The sequence below is a fragment of the Lepidochelys olivacea genome, assembly GCF_965140295.1.
Source record: "Lepidochelys olivacea isolate rLepOli2 genome assembly, chromosome: 21".
Classification (NCBI taxonomy): domain Eukaryota; kingdom Metazoa; phylum Chordata; order Testudines; family Cheloniidae; genus Lepidochelys; species Lepidochelys olivacea.
This window is the reverse complement of record NC_140431.1, coordinates 17,966,825-17,985,551: the sequence shown is the minus strand read 5'-3', so window position 1 is coordinate 17,985,551 and position 18,727 is coordinate 17,966,825. Positions and strand designations below refer to the sequence as shown.

Below are 18,727 nucleotides of genomic sequence, written 5' to 3'. Positions count from 1 at the left end.
CTAAAACTAGAAATATGAAATAACTCGGAGGTCCTAGTGTAATTATGCAAAGTGTGGGCCATTAATGGTGGTTTGGAATCTTGATGGCTCCCATCAGCCAGGACAATTGACTGTGGATGGCTCTGTTTGCAGGCAGGTCTTCTTGTGTGTCAAGCTGGGAGGAATGAAGGCTTGGAGGTCTCACAGGACATGTGACCATGTCACCTGGTACTGAAATCCATCTTAAACCTGGTGCTTTTCCATTTAGAAGGGGCGGGGGAACAGAGGATGTGGAAAAATCTAATGTACTCCACGCTTTTTTTGCCTCTGTCTTCACGAACAAGACTACTGCACTGGGCAGCACAGCATGGGGAGGAGGTGACCAGCCCTCTGTGGAGAAAGAAGTGGTTCAGGACTATTTGGAAAAGCTGGAAGAGCAGAAGTCCATGCGGCTGGATGTGCTGCATCCGAGAGTGCTAAGGAGTTGGTGGATGTGATTGCAGAGCCATTGGCCATTATCTTTGAAAACTCATGGCGATTGGGGGAAGTCCTGGACGACTGGAAAAAGGCTAATGTAGTGCCCATCTTTAAAAAAGGGAAGGAGGAGGATCCTGGGAACTACAGGCCAGTCAGCCTCACCTCAGTCCCTGGAAAAATCATGGAGCAGGTCCTCAAGGAATCAATTCTGAAGCACTTAGAGGAGAGGAAAGTGATCAGGAACAGTCAGCATGGATTCACCAAGGGCAAGTCATGCCTGACTAATCTAATTGCCTTCTATGACAAGATAACTGGGTCTGTGGATGAGGGGAAAGCAGTGGACATGTTGTTCCTTGACTTTTGACACAGTCTCCCACAGTATGCTTGCCAGCAAGTTAAAGAAGTATGGGCTGGATGAATGGACTATAACATGGATGGAAAGTTGGCTAGATTGTCGGGCTCAACGGGTAGTGATCAATGGCTCCATGTCTAGTGGGCAGCCGGTATCAAGTGGAGTGCCCCAAGGGTCAGTCCTCGGGCCGGTTTTGTTCAATATCTTCATAAATGATCTGGAGGATGGTGTGGATTGCACTCTCAGCAAGTTTGCAGATGACACTAAATTGGGAGGAGAGGTAGATACGCTGGAGGGTAGGGATAGGATATAGAGGGCCCTAGACAAATTAGAGGATTGGGCCAAAAGAAATCTGATGAGGTTCAACAAGGACAAGTGCAGAGTCCTGCACTTAGGATGGAAGAATCCAATGCACCGCTACAGACTAGGGACCGAATGGCTCGGCAGCAGTTCTGCAGAAAAGGACCTAGGCATTAGAGTGGACGAGAAGCTGGATATGAGTCAACAGTGTGCCCTTGTTGCCAAGAAGGCCAATGGCATTTTGGGATGTATATGTAGGGGCATTGCCAGCAGATCGAGGGACGTGATCGTTCCCCTCTATTCGACATTGGTGAGGCCTCATCTGGAGTACTGTGTCCAGTTTTGGGCCCCACACTACAAGGATGTGGAAAAATTGGAAAACGCCCAGCAGAGGGCAACAAAAATGATTAGGGGACTGGAACACATGACTTATGAGGAGAGGCTGAGGGAACTGGGGATGTTTAGACTGCGGAAGAGAAGAATGAGGGGGGATTTGATAGCTGCTTTCAACTACCTGAAAGGGGGTTCCAAAGAGGATTGATCTAGACTGTTCTCAGTGGTAGCAGATGACAGAACAAGGAGTAATAGTGTCAAGTTGCAGTGAGGGAGCTTTAGGTTGGATATTAGGAAAAACTTTTTCACTAGGAGGGTGGTGAAACAGTGGAATGCGTTACCTAGGGAGGTGGTGGAATCTCCTTCCTTAGATATCTTTAAGGTCAGGCTTGAGAAAGCCCTGGCTGGGATGATTTAGTTGGGGATTGGTCCTGCTTTGAGCAGGGGGTTGGACTAGATGACCTCCTGAGGTCCCTTCCAACCCTGATATTCTAGGATTCTATGAAATCCAGTAGCAGGTATTTGTAATCCCTGGAAGACAGCAGATGGCTCACTTGACAATTGCCCTGTTCTGTTCATTTGCTCTGAAACTGCTTGCACCAGGCGCTGTCAGAAGACAGGTTACATGGCCCATTGGTCTGATCCAGTGTGGCGGTTCTTATGTAATAAATTTATCTAATTGTGGGATAGTACTGTGTGACTGAAGAAAAGCAAACATAGGGCCCATACTGAAGCAGTGGGAAGTAATCCAGGAAACTACAGACCCATTTGCGTGACCCCTAGTACAAGACTTTAGAACAACTTTTGAAGGAAAGACTGAAAGACATCGTGGAAAATAGGATAAAATGCAACATGACTCTCTGTATGACTGCCTTATCCCCATTTACCACTATACCAATCTTTGTGTTATTCAAGTTTTATCAGCAATGATTTTGTATTTATTTCATTACCTCACTGATAAAAATATTGAATAGCAGCAGGCCAAGTACCGAATCCTGTAGAACCCCACAGTTGAGGATTCCTTGCTGACTACTTCTGGAGATCTGCGAGTTAGTCACTTCTTAATTAATTTAATGTATTCTTTAATAATATTAAATATTGCTAATTTTTTAAATCAGCATGCACTGCAGTACCAAGTCAAATGCATCACAAACATCTAAATATATCAGATGTATACATTTATCTTTATCACCCAAACGTGTAATGAGGCTGAGTTTGTCCTAGAGCATGTAAGCGGATATTTTCTCAAAGTTAAAAGGATGAGTCTAAAAACCCCATGGCTGCTCTGCAAACCTCAAGCTAAATTTGGAGCACCAAGCCCACAGTTCAGTTAATGACTTCAAATAGCACACACCCTTCCTAGTTTAACCTGAATGACACAGCAACCTGGAAACACTATAGTTGCACCTCTTTAATCCTACCCAGTCATTGAGTCAGCTAGCACTTTCAGAATGATTTGGTTTTCCTTTGATTTAGAAAGTTCATGAAGTTTACCACAGAAATACAAGCAGAAGTCCATGTAGCAGTGTTCTCTCTCTGAAATCTTACCCTACAATCCCAAAACCCAGGACAAAGCAGCTGGTTTGTCAGCAGCCATTTCTTTATTATTCAGATATGTCATGCTGTTTTCTTTTTCTTTTAACTCAGAGAGTCCAATGCTTTCACATGCATCAAGCTAATGAAGTTTTAAAAAGACAATTCTTCATGATGCATTTTTAGCTAAAACAAACACATTTCAAGTCCCTCTCACCAAGAGCTAACTTTTGTAATTATCTGGTCTATACCAAGGACCATATTTGCTGACACTCAGTTTCCAATTTTTTTCAGTGGTTCTCAAACTTTTGTACTAGTGAGTCCTTTCACATAACAAGCCTCTGAGTGTGACTCCCCTTATAAATTTAAAACACTTTTTAATATATTTAACACCATTATAAATGCTGGATGCAAAGCAGGGTTTGGGGTGAAAGCTGACAGCTCGAGACCCCCCATGTAATAACCTCATGACCCCCTGAGGGGTCCCAACCCCCAGTTTGAGAACCCCTACTGTACAGTATGTTAAGAACTTGACTTTTGTATTAAGGCAGCATGTTCTAATTTTAAGCAAGTTTCACAATCACATTTCTGGAAAGACCTTAATAAACTTCTCAGCTGAGTCTTAATCAAATGTACTTGCAGTGGGACCAGTCAGTCTACAGCAAGCAATACAAACTTGCAAAAATGTATACTTTACTGTCCTCCCTCTTTAGTCTCTATAGACAAAAGACAATACAAACATCACACTGAGAAACATGGAATAAATTTAATTGAACATGAATATTGATTATAGCAGTTCAAGTACATTTACTTTTTGCAATTTGACTATAGATTTTATCTTACATAGGAAATACCCCCATATTTCCTGAAAAATGAAACCTCCATAGCAGTGCCAGCCTAGGCCATCTTTCATTGCCAGGCCATGAACAATTCAAACTGTAAATGCAAGTGGGAAAGTAATCTTTTAAAAGGAGGGAGAAAGCTGCCCTGGCTGTAAACTTTTACATGTGGCATGAAGGGCAAACCCTGTAGTCCAAAATATAGTGAGAAACCACTAAAACTGGATAAAATGCCTGAGAAAATGGGCAAAGTTCTGTCTACCTAGCTGTCCTCTCAAAGGTGCAGTTCCGAGTTTGTTCCTCCCTTTTGAAGAAAGCTTGTTCACTGAAATCGCAATGTTCCATATTCCAGTCAAAATTTAAATTAAAAAACAAACGATGAGTTTCTGTGGGAAAAACATCCGGTGACAGGAGTTATGCTCACATTTTACACTTCAGGAACCAAGATGAGACTGCCCATGAGTTAGGACTAAAAATCAGAAATGGGAAGACTGTGGAATTGCCATCCCCATGTTACAATGGGAGGAAGGACCAGATGAAGCTGAAATGCACTGAATGTAACAATAATTGCCTATTGCTTTAAATAAGCTGTTAAGATGAATCCGGTGCCTCTGGCTTCATGTTGGTACATGTTAAGAGCCGTGGAATGGTTGTACCTAGGAATCCTGGCTGCCAGCTGGGATGGCCTCACAGAGAGTCCGAGCTCCACTCAGGATGCTACTCATGAGAAACACGGTCCAAGGCTATGTAGAAGCTCTTCTTATCATCTAGGCAGTGCCAGCCAATTGGCCCAATCTCACAGTCTGCGCATATGAGGAACTTTACATTGCCAACGTCCTTGGTGAACCCAATATTCTCAAAGGAAAACATGTCATCGACAAGCCAGTGATCCTGGAGCACGTCCCCATCCGGAGAGCTGCTGGCAAGCAGGGCTGTCTTCTTTTTCATGGAAGGAAGGAAAAGCTGTCAAGGAACAAAACATGGCATTAGCCATTTACAAACACCAGCGATCACCTGTACAGGCTCAGCTCCAATGCAGCCGGAGCTGCAGAGCAGAGGCGAAGGACAAGAGCTAGCCCTGCCTCACAAGTAGGCACAGACTAAGAGACATGCCGCAGAGACACACGGAGATAAATATAAGAAAAAAGCCCGCACAGGGCTGGGGGCAGCACAAGGAAACCAGGAGCCAAGCCTGGTCACGGTGCTCCGCAGTGGTCTGGGGACACCAACAGCCTCCCCAGTCAGGCGCGTTGTGAGCGGGGTCTGAAGGACGACGACGTGCCTGAAGAAGGACAATGAAGCACGAAGGGGGCGTCTGCAAATGTCACCGGTGGGGCTGAGGACTAGAGCCAGGGGCTGATCAGGAATCGCTGCGGATACCAGGTGATCGGGGGCTGCCCGGGCACGGCCGGCAGACGGGAAGGGTGGTGCCCGCCCCGGAAGGGAGAAAGCTGCAGGCGGGGAGCGGCGCTGCGGGCCGGGGCCGGGGGGGGCGGCGCTGCGGGCCGGGGCCGGGGGGGGGGCGGCGCTGCGGGCCGGGGCCGGGGCCGGGGGGGGGCGGCGCTGCGGGCCGGGGCCGGGGCCGGGGGGGGCGGCGCTGCGGGCCGGGGCCGGGGCCGGGGGGGGGGGCGGCGCTGCGGGCCGGGGCCGGGGGGGCGCTGCGGGCCGGGGCCGGGGGGGGGAGGGCGGCGCTGCGGGCCGGGGCCGGGGCCGGGGGGGGCGGCGCCGCTGCGGGCCGGGGCCGGGGCCGGGGGGGGCGGCGCCGCTGCGGGCCGGGGCCGGGGCCGGGGGGGGCGGCGCCGCTGCGGGCCGGGGCCGGGGCCGGGGGGGGCGGCGCCGCTGCGGGCCGGGGCCGGGGCCGGGGCCGGGGGAGGGAGGGCGGCGCTGCGGGCCGGGGCCGGGGGGGCGCTGCGGGCCGGGGCCGGGGGAGGGAGGGCGGCGCTGCGGGCCGGGGCCGGGGCCGGGGCCGGGGGGGGCGGCGCTGCGGGCCGGGGCCGGGGGGGGGCGGCGCTGCGGGCCGGGGCCGGGGGGGGCGGCGCCGCTGCGGGCCGGGGCCGGGGCCGGGGCCGGGGGGGGCGGCGCCGCTGCGGGCCGGGGCCGGGGCGGGCGGCGCCGCTGCGGGCCGGGGCCGGGGGGGGGGCGGCGCTGCGGGCCGGGGCCGGGGGGGCGCTGCGGGCCGGGGCCGGGGCCGGGGCCGGGGGGGGGCGGCGCTGCGGGCCGGGGCCGGGGGGGAGGGGAGGGGGCCGGGGGGTGGGGGCCGCACCTCTCTGCGCGCGAAGGTGGCGGCGCCGGGCAGCAGCACGCGCGAGCCGCAGCGCTGGCACAGCACGGCCTTGCGGTTGCGGCCCCGCGCGCAAACCAGCTCCCCCGCGCCCGGCTCCATCTCCGCGCAGGGCGCCGCCATGGCCGCGCAGGCGCATTAGTGCCGCCTCGGCGCGCGCAGCAGGGGCCCGGGGCGGGGCGAAGGTTCCACGCGGGGGGGTTGCTCCCGGAGCAGGGCTGAGTGGTGACGTCAAAGCCAGACGGGGGGGCCATACGTTGGGTGACCAGATTTCCCAAAGGGAAAACGAGACACAGCGTGGAGCCCCCCCCGGCTTCCCTCCCGCCCCCCACGGAGCTGGCCCGAGCCCCCCCACCTGGCTACCCCCCAGGTCCCCGCCCCTCGGCTAGCCCCAGCCCCCCCCGTGATTGGCCCCAGTCCCTCTGCCCCCCCCCGGCTTCCCTCCCGCCCCCCACGGAGCTGGCCCGAGCCCCCCCACCTGGCTACCCCCCAGGTCCCCGCCCCTCGGCTAGCCCCAGCCCCCCCCCGTGATTGGCCCCAGTCCCTCTGCCCCCCCCGCCCCCCCTCCGGGGCTCTCCCAAGCCCCCCCCCCGGCTTCCCTCCCGCCCCCCACGGAGCTCGCCCGAGGCCCCTCCCCCAAGCCCTCCTCACCCCTGGGTGGGGCTGGCTCGAGCCCTCCTGCACCCCTGCATGGGGCTGGTGTCGCTGCTCACCCCAGCCCGGCCTGCCCTCTGCCTTGCCCCCGTGGGGGATGGCATCGCTGCTCACCCCCCCACCCCACTTCTTTGACCAAAGTGGGCATTTGTCCTGTTCGCTCTTGCCCAGTGATCAAGTTGGCAAACAGGACAATTGCCCACCTTTGCCAAAACAGTCGGGTCGGCTGGGACAAGGTTTAAAAAAGGGACTGTCCCGGCCACAACCGGACATATGGTCACCCTAGCTCTAGAAGTGGAATGAGGTCAAAGAGGGGGGCTGAGCTATGGCATAGGGTCACGGGCATGCAGCGATGGGGTAAAGGTAGGTGACATGTGATGGGTGGTTCCAGGGCAGGGGCAGGGCAGGACCAGGGCCAGGGCCAGGGCCAGCAGTGGGTGGGTCTGTTGGGATTCAGTTAGGTTGAGAGCTGCCTATCCATATCCAGCCTCTCTCAGTGCAGAGCAGGGCACCCGTTCTGTCTTGTTCTTGGTGATGCCTGGGGCACGTGGACTCAGCTGTGGGGCTGGGTGGAAGGGGATGCTCTGGGTCTTTCCTTTTGTCTGAAGGTTTGTACTTGTTTTGTATTTACTAAAATCTAGTTGAGACACAGCTTAATCAAGAGTTTTGTGATGTGATTTGGCTGGGCAGCACTGACTAGTGACTGGAGCCCAGCAGTGGGAATTGAGAGTGCTGGACTCAGTTCCCAGAAGTTTCTTTTCCAGACAAGTCCCAGAAGTGAAGGCACAGGGCTAGGCCTATCTTTGGGCTGGCAGGCACAGCTTTGGGTGCATGCACTGATTATCTTCCTGAGGGAATTCTGTACTAAAAAAAAAAAAAAAAAATGCTGCATACAGTATTCTGAAATTCTGCAAAATTCTGCATATTTTATTTGTCAATAATAAATGTGGAAGCTTCCACATGGGAGTGTAGAGCACATGCCCCTGGCTGCACAGAGATGGGCAATCACCCCCGTACCCCCAGGACAGGGATTCAGCACCTGACCCTGACACAGCACAAGGGAAACACCTGGCGACCTGCTCCTCTGCACCAGCTGCGCCAAGCTAGAAAGCAAGAAGGACAGAGTCTCACACACACATCCACCCTGGCCCCAAACCAGGCATGGGCAGGCAGACTCAGCCTGGCAGGATCCAAGTGTGGGGGGGATCTGGGTGTGGGGTGAGAGGGCTCTGTGGGGGGATATAGGGTGCAGCAGTTCTTTGGAGGGCCCAGATGCAGCAGGGATCTGGATGTACAGGGGCTCACGGGGGGTTCTGGGTGCAGTGGCAATGGGACTCTGCAGGATGGTTCAGGTGAAGGAGGTTGGGAGTCATCTGAGGGGGTCTGGGCAGGGGGAGATGGGGCTTATTGGGGTGCTGGGGCTCAGCAGGGGGCAGTCTGGGTGCTGAAGAAGTGAGGCTTGGCGGAGTGGGGGTCTAGGTTCAGCTGGTTAGGGCTTAGTAGGGTGGCAGTCCAGGTGCAGGAGGCTCATCAGGGTGATCCAGGTGTGGGGTGAGGGGGCAAGAGTGGAGGGTCTGGATGCTTGGGGGGGGGGGGGAGAGGAGGGGCTTGGCAGGGGTCCAGATGGGGGGGAGAAAATGAGGCTCAGCGGGGTGGGGGTCCAGATGCACAGGGGCTGGGTGGAAGGGGCAGCACCTCCCTGTACAGTCACCCCTTTGCCCTGTGTGCAGGAAGCAGGGGGAGGCGTACAGAGCTTCCTGCAGCCGGGGCAGGTTTCTGGGGGGTGGGTCTGACTCAACCTCAGCCCTGGCCATTCCTTGCAGGGGAAGAGGAAGTCTCATCCTCCTCCAGCCCACCTGGATTAGCAGCTGAGCCCAGTGCAGGGGAGGAGCAACCGGCTGGGGTGTCCCCAGCCCTGCAGTGATTTACCTCTCTGCTGGATGCTCCAGGCAACGGAAATGATGCACCCGCACTTCTAGGGAGGGGCACAAGACCGCTCTTGCAGCTTCCCTTTGCTTCCCTGTCAGAATTCATTTTTCTGTGGGGAAGCAAAGAAATCTGCTGGGGACATGAATTCTGCACATGCACAGTGGCACAGAATTCCCCCAGAGTATGATTGCCTTCTGTTGCTTTATCTCACCACTTCAATCAAAACAATTAAACTGCTTTTTAATCACCTTTACTCTATTTCAGCCTGGGATAAACTGGTGTAAGGGCCATGTGGATGCATCATAATACTGCTATAACCCTCCCAGGCCTCTTAAAGTGGTGGTACAGCACAAAATGATGTGAGTGGCAAGGGGGAAAAAGTACAGTAGATTTAATCTTCCTGTATTTCTCTAAAGCATTTGATACAGTTCCACATGGGAAATTAAATTGGAAAAGAGGGGGATCAATATGAGAATCAAAAGGTGGGTAAGGAACTGGTTAAAGGGGAGACTACAATGGGTCATGCTGAAAGGTGAACTGTCAGCCTGGAGGGAGGTTATTAGTGGAGTTCCTGAAGAATTGGGCATGGCACCAATCTTATGTAACATTTTCATTAATGAGACAAGGTGGGTGAAGTAACATCTCTTGTTTGACCAACTTCTGTTTCTGAAAGAGGCAAGCTTTTGAGCTACATAGAGCTAATAAAATGTGCTGATGACACAAAGTTGGAGGTATAACCAATATAGAGGACCAGAATATCCTACAAGGAGATTTGGCTGACCTTGAAAAAATGGAGTTATAGAAATGGGAGGAAATTTAATAGTGCAAAGTGCAAGATCATGCACTAGGGGACTAGCAACAAGAGTTTTTGCTGTAAGCTGGGGATTTATCAGTTGGAAGCAGCAGAGGAGGAGAGAGAGGATGACTATGAGATGCTAATGTGATGTGGCCATGAAAAAGGCTAATGCAATCCTAGGATGCATCAGGCAAGGTATTTCCAGTAGAGATGGATAATTGTTGTTATTGTACAAGGCCTCATCCAGAATACTGTGTGCAATTCTGATCTCCCACATTTAAGAAAGATGAATTCAAACTGGAGCAGGTGCAGAGAAGGGCTACTAGGATGATCAGAGGAATGGAGAACCTATCTTACGAGAAGAGACTTAAGGAGCTTGGCTTGTTTAGCCTAACAAAATGAAGGCTGAAGGGAGATAACTCTTCTCCCTCCCTGGTGTTTGTCCCTCTGATGTATTTATAGAGAGCAAAGATAAGGGTCAATGCTGGCACAAGAACAAAAGGATATAAACTGGTCATCAACAAGTTTAGGCTTGAAATTATAAGGTTTCTAACTATTAGGGGTGAAGTTCTGGAACAGTTTTCCAAGAGGAGTAGTGGAGGCAAAAATACTAATTTGTTTGAAGACTGAGCTTGACAAGTTTATGGAGAGTATGGTATGATGAGGTTGCCTACAATGGCATAGGCCCATCTGCAACCGCTATTAGCAAATATCTCCAGTGGCCAGAGATGGGACACTAGATAGGGAGGGCTCTAAGTTACTATAGAGAATTCTTTCCCAAGTGTCCAGGTGATGGGTCTTGCACACATGCTCAGGGTCTAACTGATAACCATATTTGGGGGGTGGGGGGGAGGGTTCACCTTCCTCTGTAGTGTGGGGCATGGGTCACCTGCTTGTTTACTCTAGTTCAAACCATGGAGTCTCTGTAACTTGAAATCTTTAAATCAAGATTTCAGGACTTCAGTAACTCAGCCAGAGGCCTGCAATGTGCAGGAGGTCAGACTAGATGATCATGATGGTCCCTTCTGGTCTTAAAGTCTATGAATCTGAGACTTTTCATGATTTTTCACTTCCCTTCTCCCCACCTCAAAAATAAATAAGTAAAGGAGCTATAAGTTGGTAATGGTACATTATCGTGCAGGATCCCTCTTTTGGAGGAACTGATGAAAAACATCTTGCCATATCCAAGGGGATTTCAGACTGAGACCAAATATAAGGAAAATAATTCCAAAGTGGAGAGGAAAAAAACGTGAAAGCAACATTTTCTGTGTTGCCATTGTGCCCACTTTTACAATAATAAGTAACGTTGTGGTTCTGTGGCAGTTCACACAGCATCCTATGCCCCAGACAAGGAAAACAGATACGAGCCAAACTACACATCTGTAATGTGCCTTGCACCTACCTGCAAGAGCACTGTCTATTTGGACACTGTACTTGTGATGACTGGGAGGCAGCAGATGAGGGACTGCTTCTGTCTGGCTTTGTAAGGGGAGGCACTGTTGTTAAAGGAAGTTCTAGCTAATGGGTGCACTTCACTGTTTATTTAAAAAAAAATAAAAAACAATGCTACTTAATGGCTTTCTTAGAAAGAGCCATTGAACTTCTGAAGAAAGCAACAGGATGGGATCATGAGCACCATGTTTTCCTTGGGGGATGGTTGGCTTTATTTGAATTTGACCCTGTCTTCCATGGGCAGCGGGTATAGTAGGTCAGGGGAGGCACAGCCTCCCCTAGTGCAGCTGCTGCTGCAGGGCCCCTATTGCAGTTTGGCAGGGGAAATATTTGCTTTTTATTATGCTCCATGCAGGTTCTAGGGCGGCTGAGGAGATGGTATGTGCTATTCAGCTTCCTGGGTTCTCAGTAATCTCCCTGGACTCCCGAGAGAATACTGATGAACCTGGGAAGCTGAGTAACACATACTACCTCCTCAGCTGGCCTGGAACCTGCAAGGGGCATATCAAAAGCTTGGGGTCTGAGGAGGGGAGGCGTGGCTGTGGGTGCTCCGGCCAGCCCGGGGCTCCTCTGAATGGGTTGGGGGGAGAGCTCCGGCTACTCTGGGGCTCCTCTGGCCACGGGGGAGGTAGGGGGTCTCAGGCTTTGGCTAGGGGTGGGGCAGGCGGAAGGGGTGGAGCCAGGGGCTCGCCTCTCCAAAGTGAGGCTCCACCTGTTGAAGGAGCTCTGAAGACACGGCTTTTCGGAATAGTGACAAACACACGTCACCCTCTTTGCCAAAAGCACATTTGTCCCTCTGTAAATAGTGCTCAGCAGTTTGTCCAGCCTCAGATATCATCTCTGCTGCTGACTGCAGCCCTCTCTCCAACATTACACCGTCTCCTGCCATCCAATGCCTCAACTCATGCTACTACCCAGGCTGGAAAGAGTTTAGAGATACACGGATGAAGTTGGCTATTGTATAAACGTGACGTTTTGGATGGTTAATAATGATGATTTCTCTTGTGGTGTTTGCAGTGCTGCCAAACGACTCCCAGCCCTTCACCAACATGCAAGTCATCTGGGACATGGGAGAAGATCATGCTCCAAGAGAACTGAGTGCCTCTTTAACAGCCACAGTGATACATGTGGGGTTGGTCCTCTGGTTTCTGAGCTCCCAGCCAGAGGGTAAGTAAAAAGAAATGAAACATCTTTTGCTTTATGCCGCAACCTGGGTGGGCTCTTAGCAGAGATTGAGTGGGGAGCACTCCGGAAGACAGGCCTCCCATCTCTCTCATTGAGCCTCAGCAAGACAGGCAGAAATTGAATCCACAGCACTCAGAGCTGCCAGAGCAGAGTCTTTCACAGAGGCGGGGCTGGCAGGCTCCCTACCCAGCTCCACGTGGCTCCTGGAAGTGACCAGCATGTCTCTGCAGCCCCTAGGCAGAGGCGCAGCCAGGGTGGCTCTGCACACTGCCCCTGGCCCGAGTGCCTGCTCCGCAGCTTCCATTGGCCAGGAACTGTGGCCAATGGGAGCTGCAGGGGCAGCACCTGTGGGTGGAGGCAGTGCACGGAGCCACCTGGCCGAGCCTCTGCCTAGGAACCGGACATGGTGACTGCTTCTGGGGAGTGCCCCCCCGAGGTAAGCGCCATTCAGAGCCCTCACTCCCTCCCGCATTCCAATTCCCTGCCCCAGCCCTGAGCCACGCCCAAACTCCCGCTGCTGCTGGAGGTGGGAGGGGGCTCAGGGCTGCAACTGCACCTGCCACTACAGAAGTCCCAGAATCTGTGACTTTCGTGACCTCCGTGACAAACTTAAAGCCTTAACGATAAGGCCATTGGGGAGAAATTAATTAATTCTTTGCATCAGACTTCACAGTTGAGGATGTGAGGGAGATTCCCAAAGCTGAGCCATTCTTTTTTGGTGACAAATCTGAGGAACTGTCCCAGATTGAGGTGTCATTAGAGGAGGTTTTGGGACAAATTGATAAATTAAACAGTAATGAGTCACCAGGACAAGATGGTATTCATCCAAGAGTTCTGAAGTAACTCAAATGTGAAATTACAGAACCACTAACTGGTTTGTAACCTATCATTTAAATCAGCTTCTGTACCAAATGACTGGAGGATAGCTAATGTGACACCAATTTTTAAAAAAGCACTCCAGTGGTGATCCTGGCAATAACAGGCTACTAAGCCTGACTTCAGTACCAAGCAAATTGGTTGAAACTATAATAAAGAACAGAATTGTCCAACACGTAGATGAACATAATTTGTTGGGGAAGAATCAACAAGGGAAATCATGCCTCACCAATCTACTAGAATTCTTTGAGGGGGGTCAACAAGCATGTGGACAAGGGTGAATCCAGTGGATACAGTGTACTTAGATTTTCAGAAAGCCTTCGACAAGGTTCCCACCAAAGGCTCTTAAGCAAAGTAACTGGTTAAAAGATAGGAAACAAAGGTTAGTGTGATGGGGTTTGACTTACCACTGCTGGCATCTCCTGCCGGTCACTCTGGGAATTAGCTCTTGACCGCTGCGGAGCGCCCTCGACGCGTGGCGTTGGGCTCATCATTTGCTCTGTTGCCCTTGGACCCAGGTTGCTCCCTGCTCAGCAGTGTCCTCTTCCGGACAGTCCTCGACTGCTTCAGAACACTGCCCTCCAGCACTACCCACCGCTTCAATCTCACCCTCTTCCGGGCCGGGGGACGTGGGGGCGTTGTTAACAGCAGTCCTTCTGTCTGCACCTGCCTCGGTGGCAAACCACAACCCTGTAGTCTAGCCCCTTATCTCAAGGGCCAGTTGCGGTCTGTCTCAGCCTCTTTCCTCAATGGCCAGGTGCAGTGCAAAGGGGTGGGGGGCCAAGGCCCACCTGCCCGCTACTCTGGACCCTGACCCAGGGACCTTCTAGCGGCAGCCTCTCTCTGCCCTTCTTCCTTCCCCTCTTGCCCGCTCAATTTCCCTGGGCCACTTCCCCTTTGGCCCTATGCAGCCTGGCAGGTAGTGGGCTGGAGCCCCTATCTGCTCCCCTAAGCCTGCCCAGCACTGCTCTGTCCAAGATGCTGCTCCTTGCCTCAGGAACCAGTCCTTGTCCCTTGCTGGCTGGGGAGTGACTGCCTTCTCCCTAGCTGGGCAGCCTTTATATAGGACCTAGCCTGGTGCTGATTGGCTGCCCCTTCCCCCGCCCAGATTGGCTCTCCCCAGGCTTCACTGATTGGCTGCTGATCCGCACAGCCTCTCAGGCCTTGTTCAGCCCTTTTTCTCCGGGAGTGGGGCTCTGTCCCACCACAGTTAGGAATAAATTGTCAGTTTTCAGAATGGAGAGAGGTAAATAGTGGTGTTCCCCAGGGGGTCTGTTCTGGGACCAGTCCTATTCAACATATTCATAAATGATCTGGAAAAAGGGGTTAACAGTGAGGTGGCAAAATTTGTGGAGGACACAAAACTACTCAAGATAGTTAAGTCACAAGCAGGCTACAAAAGGATCGCTCAAAACTGAGTGACTGGGCAACAAAATGGCAGATGAAATTCAGTGTTGATAAATGCAAAGCAATGCCCATTGGAAAACAACATCCCAACTATACATATAAAATGATGGGGTCTAAATTAGCTGTTACCACTCAAGAAAGAGATTTTGGAGTCATTGTGGATAGTTCTCTGAAAACATCCACTCAATGTGCAGCGACCATCAAAAAAGCAAACAGAATGTTGGGAATCATTAAGAAAGGGATAGATAAGACAGAAAATAGCATATTGCCTCTAAATAAATCCATGGTACGCCCACATCTTGAATACTGTGTGCAGATGTGGTCGCCCCTTCTCAAAAAAGATATAATGGAGTTGGAAACGGTTCAGAAAAGGGCAACAATAATGATTCGGGGTATGGAACGGCTTCTGTATGAGGCAAGATTAATAAGATTGGGACGTTTAAGCTTGGAAAAGAGACGAGTAAAGGGGATATGATGGAGATCTAAAAAATCATGACTGGTTTGGATAAGGTAAATAAGGAAGTGTTTATTCTTTTTCACAACACAAGAACTAGGGTTCACCAAATGAAATTAATAGGCAGCAGGTTTAAAACAAAGAAAAGGAAGTATTTCTTCACACAACACACAGTCAACCTTGCCAGAGGGTGTTCTGAAGGCCAAGACTATAACAGGGTTCAAAAGAGAGGTAGATAAGTTAATGGAGGATAGGTCCATCAATGGCTATTAGGCAGGGATGGTGTCCCTAGCCTCTGTTTGCCAGAAGCTGGGAATGGGAGACAAGGGATGGATCACTTGATGATTACCTGTTCTGTTCATTTCCTCTGAAGCACCTGCCGTTGGTCACTGTCGGAAGACAGGTGTGACGTTGCACCCATAAGGCTTTATGGAAATATGCTTACGAATGTATATATGACATAACTGGAATATATTTCATGCTACATATGCCATGTAACACACCTTTGTAAAGATTATGATCTACTGAATCTATTCATCCTATTTGTATGCATGTATCATTTTTGTATTCAAAGTTATGAATATTGGCTGTGTACTTGCTTGACTTTTAAGTAACGTTAGTAAAGCATTTGGTCAGCTTCTTGAGAAAGGAATGTGCAAATTAAGTGCCCAATCAAGAATCACTTAATGAACATTGGATCTTGGATGGCTTCAATCCACATAAGAAGTCTTCCTGGAGACATTCAAGATAGCATGTGGGCAATGGCTGCTGCCTGTAAAAACGGAGTCATGCTAATGTAACGCCAATATTTAAGAGGGGCTTTAGAGATGATCCTGGCAATTACAGACCGGGAAGTTGAAACAATAGTAAAGAATAAAATTGTCAGACACATAGAAGAACATATATTGTTCCGCAAAAGTCAACATGGTTTCTGTAAAGGGAGATCGTGTCTTACTGATCTATTAGAGTTCTTTGAGGAGGTCAACAAACATGTGGACATAGTGTACTTAGATTTCCAGAAAGCCTTTGACAAAGTCCCTCACCAAAGGCTCTTAGGTAAATTAAGTTGGCATGGGATAAGAAGGAAGATCCTTTCATGGATTGAGAACTGGTTAAAAGACAAGGAACAAAGGGTAGGAATAAATGGTAAATTTTCAGAATGGAGAGGGGTAACTAGCGGTGTTCCCTAAGGTCAATCTTAGGACCAATCCTATTCAACTTATTCATAAATGATCTGGAGACAGGGGTAAACAGGGAGGTGGCAAAGTTTGCAGATGATACTAAACTGCTCAAGATAGTTAAGACTAAAGCAGACTGTGAAGAACTTCAAAAAGATCTCACAAAACTACGTGATTGGGCAACAAAATGGCAAATGAAATTTAATGTGGATAAATGTAAAGTAATGCACATTGGAAAAAATAACCCCAACTATTCATACAATATGATGGGGGCTAATTTAGCTACAACTGATCAGGAGAAAGATTTTGGAGTCATCGTGGATAGTTCTCTGAAGACGTCCAAGCAATATGCAGCAGCAGTCAAAAAAGCAAATGGGATGTTAGGAATAATTAAAAAAGGGATAGACAAGAAGATGGAGAATATTTTATTGCCCTTATATAAATACACGGTATGCCCACACCTTGAATACTGCGTACAGATGTGGTCCACTCATTTCAAAAAAGATATACCGATATTAGAAAAGGTTCAGAGAAGGGCAACTAAAATGATTAGGGGTTTGGAAGGGATCCCATATGAGGAGAGATTAAAGAATCTAGGATTTTTCAGCTTGGAAAAGAGGAGACGAAGCGGGGATATGATAGAGGTCTATAAAATCATGAGTGGTGTGGAGAAAGTGAATAAGGAAAAGTTATTTACCTGTTCCCATAATATAAGAACTAGGGGCCACCAAATGAAATTAATGGGCAGCAGGTTTAAAACAAATAAAAGGAAGTTCTTCTTCACACAGCGCACAGTCAACCTGTGGAACTCCTTGCCTGAGGAGGTTGTGAAGGCTAGGACTATAACAGGGTTTAAAAGAGAACTGGATAAATTCATGGAGATTAAGTCCATAAATGGCTATTACTCAGGATGGGTAAGGAATGGTGTCCCTAGCCTCTATTTGTCAGAGGGTGGAAATGGATGGCAAGAGAGAGATCACTTACGTTATGGACATGTGACTTGCCCGTGTGACTCCAAAACACCATCTTGGGGCTGGACTTTGCATAGGAGAGAGGAGGAGGTTTCCACCCACAAGAGCAAGTCTGTTTAAGACAGTGAGAGACTCCTCCATTTTGTCTTCAGCTGGCTCAAGAGATAGCTTCTCCACCCCAAAGGATACCTAAAAGAAACTGGAACAAAGGACAGTAACCACAGGAGGTGTGAGTGGTTGCTGGACCCAGACTAGAAGAGACTGGTCTGTAAAAGGAACACCTCCGAGGGTGAGGTTTTATCTGTGTTCAGTTTTCTTATTGTATTAGGCACAGACTTGTGTGTTTTATTTTATTTTGTTTGGTAATTCACTTTGTTCTGTCTGCTATTACTTGGAACCCCTTAAATCCTACTTTCTGTATTTAATAAAATCACTTTTTACATATTACTTAACCCAGAGTATGTATTAATATCTGGGGGGGTAAATAGCTGTGCATATCTCTCTATCAGTGTTATAGATGGCGAAAAATTTATGAGTAAAACGGATTTATTTGGGTTTTGGACCCCACTGGGATTTGGGCATCTGAGTGTTAAAAGACAGGAACATTTCTTAAACTGCTTTCAATTAAGCCTACAGCTGTTAGGGGACGTGGTTCAGACTTGGGTCTGGGTTTGCAGCAGGCTAGCGGGTCTGAACCAGGCAGGGCACTGAAGTCCCAAGTTGCCAGAGCAGGAAAAGTAGTAGTCCTGGCACATCAGTGGGCAGCCCCAAGGGGATTTCTGTGATCCAACCTGTCACAACAGGATACTGGGCTAGATGGATCTTTGGTCTGAGCCAGTATGGCCATTCTTATGTAACGGTGGCGTCCCACCCTGAATACGAGAAATTTCCGGTGAGCTGGATGAATGTTGATGTGGATGTATGCATCCTTCTTGTCGAGTGCCAGGCACCAGATTTCCTGGGAGATGGAGGGGCTAATGAAAGCAAATGTCACCATATAGAATTTGGATTTCCTGATAAAGGCATGGTGAGCAGGTGGCATGCCCCTTCAGGGAGGCTAGCCCCATAGCCCCACCCTTCTGCACAAGGCCCTGTCCTCTGCGTCAGGAGCCCTGAACCCCCTTGACCATCCCTCCAACGGCTAGAAAAGCCCCAGGTTGGCCTGAACCCCCACCCCAAGATAGCCCCAATCCTGGGACTGCCCCAGCCGGCCAACCCACCCAAGCCCCAGCCTGGCTGGCCAGAGCAACCCCAGCAACGCTGGGCTGGCTTGAGGAGTCCCAGCCCTCCATCCCACGGCAGCAGCTCCAGCCAGAGAAGGCAGAGCCTTCCCTGGCCTATTATATCTGTTGCCCCTGGATAAAGATGTTGAGCACCAACAGGTCCAGAATGGGATGTCACCCTTCGCCCTTCTTCAGAATGAGGAAATATGGGAAGTAAACCCTCTGCCCCCTAAAGTGAAGTGGGACAGGTCTATGGCATCCTTCAGGAGAAGAGCGTCAGCCTCTTGTTGGAGGATGCATTGGTGGGATGGGTCCCTGTGAGAAATCCAAGTTGGGCAATGAGGCAGAAACGAGGAATTTTATAGAGTATCCATGATGGATGATCTCCAGTACCCAACTGTCCATCGTGATCTTGCCCCAATTGTGGATGAACAGGGCAAGACAGCCCCCAAAGACTGCTGCTGGGAAAGGCTTGAGGAGACTGTGGTGGAGGCCCCTGCGACCGGTG

At 50.4% G+C, this 18,727-nt stretch overlaps 2 protein-coding genes and 1 long non-coding RNA gene across 6 annotated transcripts in view; 1 reads left to right on the top strand and 2 right to left on the bottom strand.

The window, feature by feature from the left end:
• LOC311510864 (uncharacterized protein) overlaps positions 1-18,727 on the top strand; it is a 72,891-nt gene that overhangs the window by 35,315 nt on the left and 18,849 nt on the right. The window contains exons 1-3 of one of the 3 annotated variants that reach the window (XR_014709154.1): positions 8,802-9,036; positions 11,943-12,092; positions 15,221-17,016. The gene's annotated coding sequence lies outside the window, so the exon portion shown is untranslated. Of the gene's footprint in view, positions 1-8,801; positions 9,037-11,942; positions 12,093-13,504; positions 13,622-15,220; positions 17,017-18,727 lie in introns of those variants that run through there. The other 2 variants (XM_084610917.1, XM_084610918.1) reach the window with 2 other exon arrangements.
• On the bottom strand, positions 3,722-6,262 carry RABIF (RAB interacting factor). Its single transcript, XM_084610919.1, has 2 exons — positions 6,077-6,262; positions 3,722-4,776 (listed from the first exon to the last, which is right to left on the bottom strand). The coding sequence occupies exons 1-2, from the start codon at positions 6,215-6,217 to the stop codon at positions 4,531-4,533; spliced, it is 387 nt and encodes a 128-aa protein (XP_084467045.1). The 5' UTR covers positions 6,218-6,262; the 3' UTR covers positions 3,722-4,530.
• LOC311510866 lies at positions 7,363-17,127 on the bottom strand. 2 transcript variants are annotated; one of them, XR_014709155.1, is made up of 4 exons: positions 17,010-17,127; positions 13,394-13,652; positions 8,678-8,786; positions 7,363-7,851 (listed from the first exon to the last, which is right to left on the bottom strand). It is a non-coding gene; the product is annotated as an uncharacterized lncRNA (long non-coding RNA). The 2 variants fall into 2 exon arrangements; XR_014709156.1 differs by lacking the exon at positions 7,363-7,851 and having other exon boundaries at positions 8,406-8,786.

Excerpts from the sequence above, each read along its gene's own strand:
- RABIF (XM_084610919.1), bottom strand. The coding sequence starts at position 6,217 with ATGGCGGCGCCCTGCGCGGAGATGGAGCCGGGCGCGGGGGAGCTGGTT. Across the intron at positions 4,777-6,076 it reads CCACCTTCGCGCGCAGAGAG|CTTTTCCTTCCTTCCATGAA; the intron begins GTGCGGCCCCCA and ends GTTCCTTGACAG.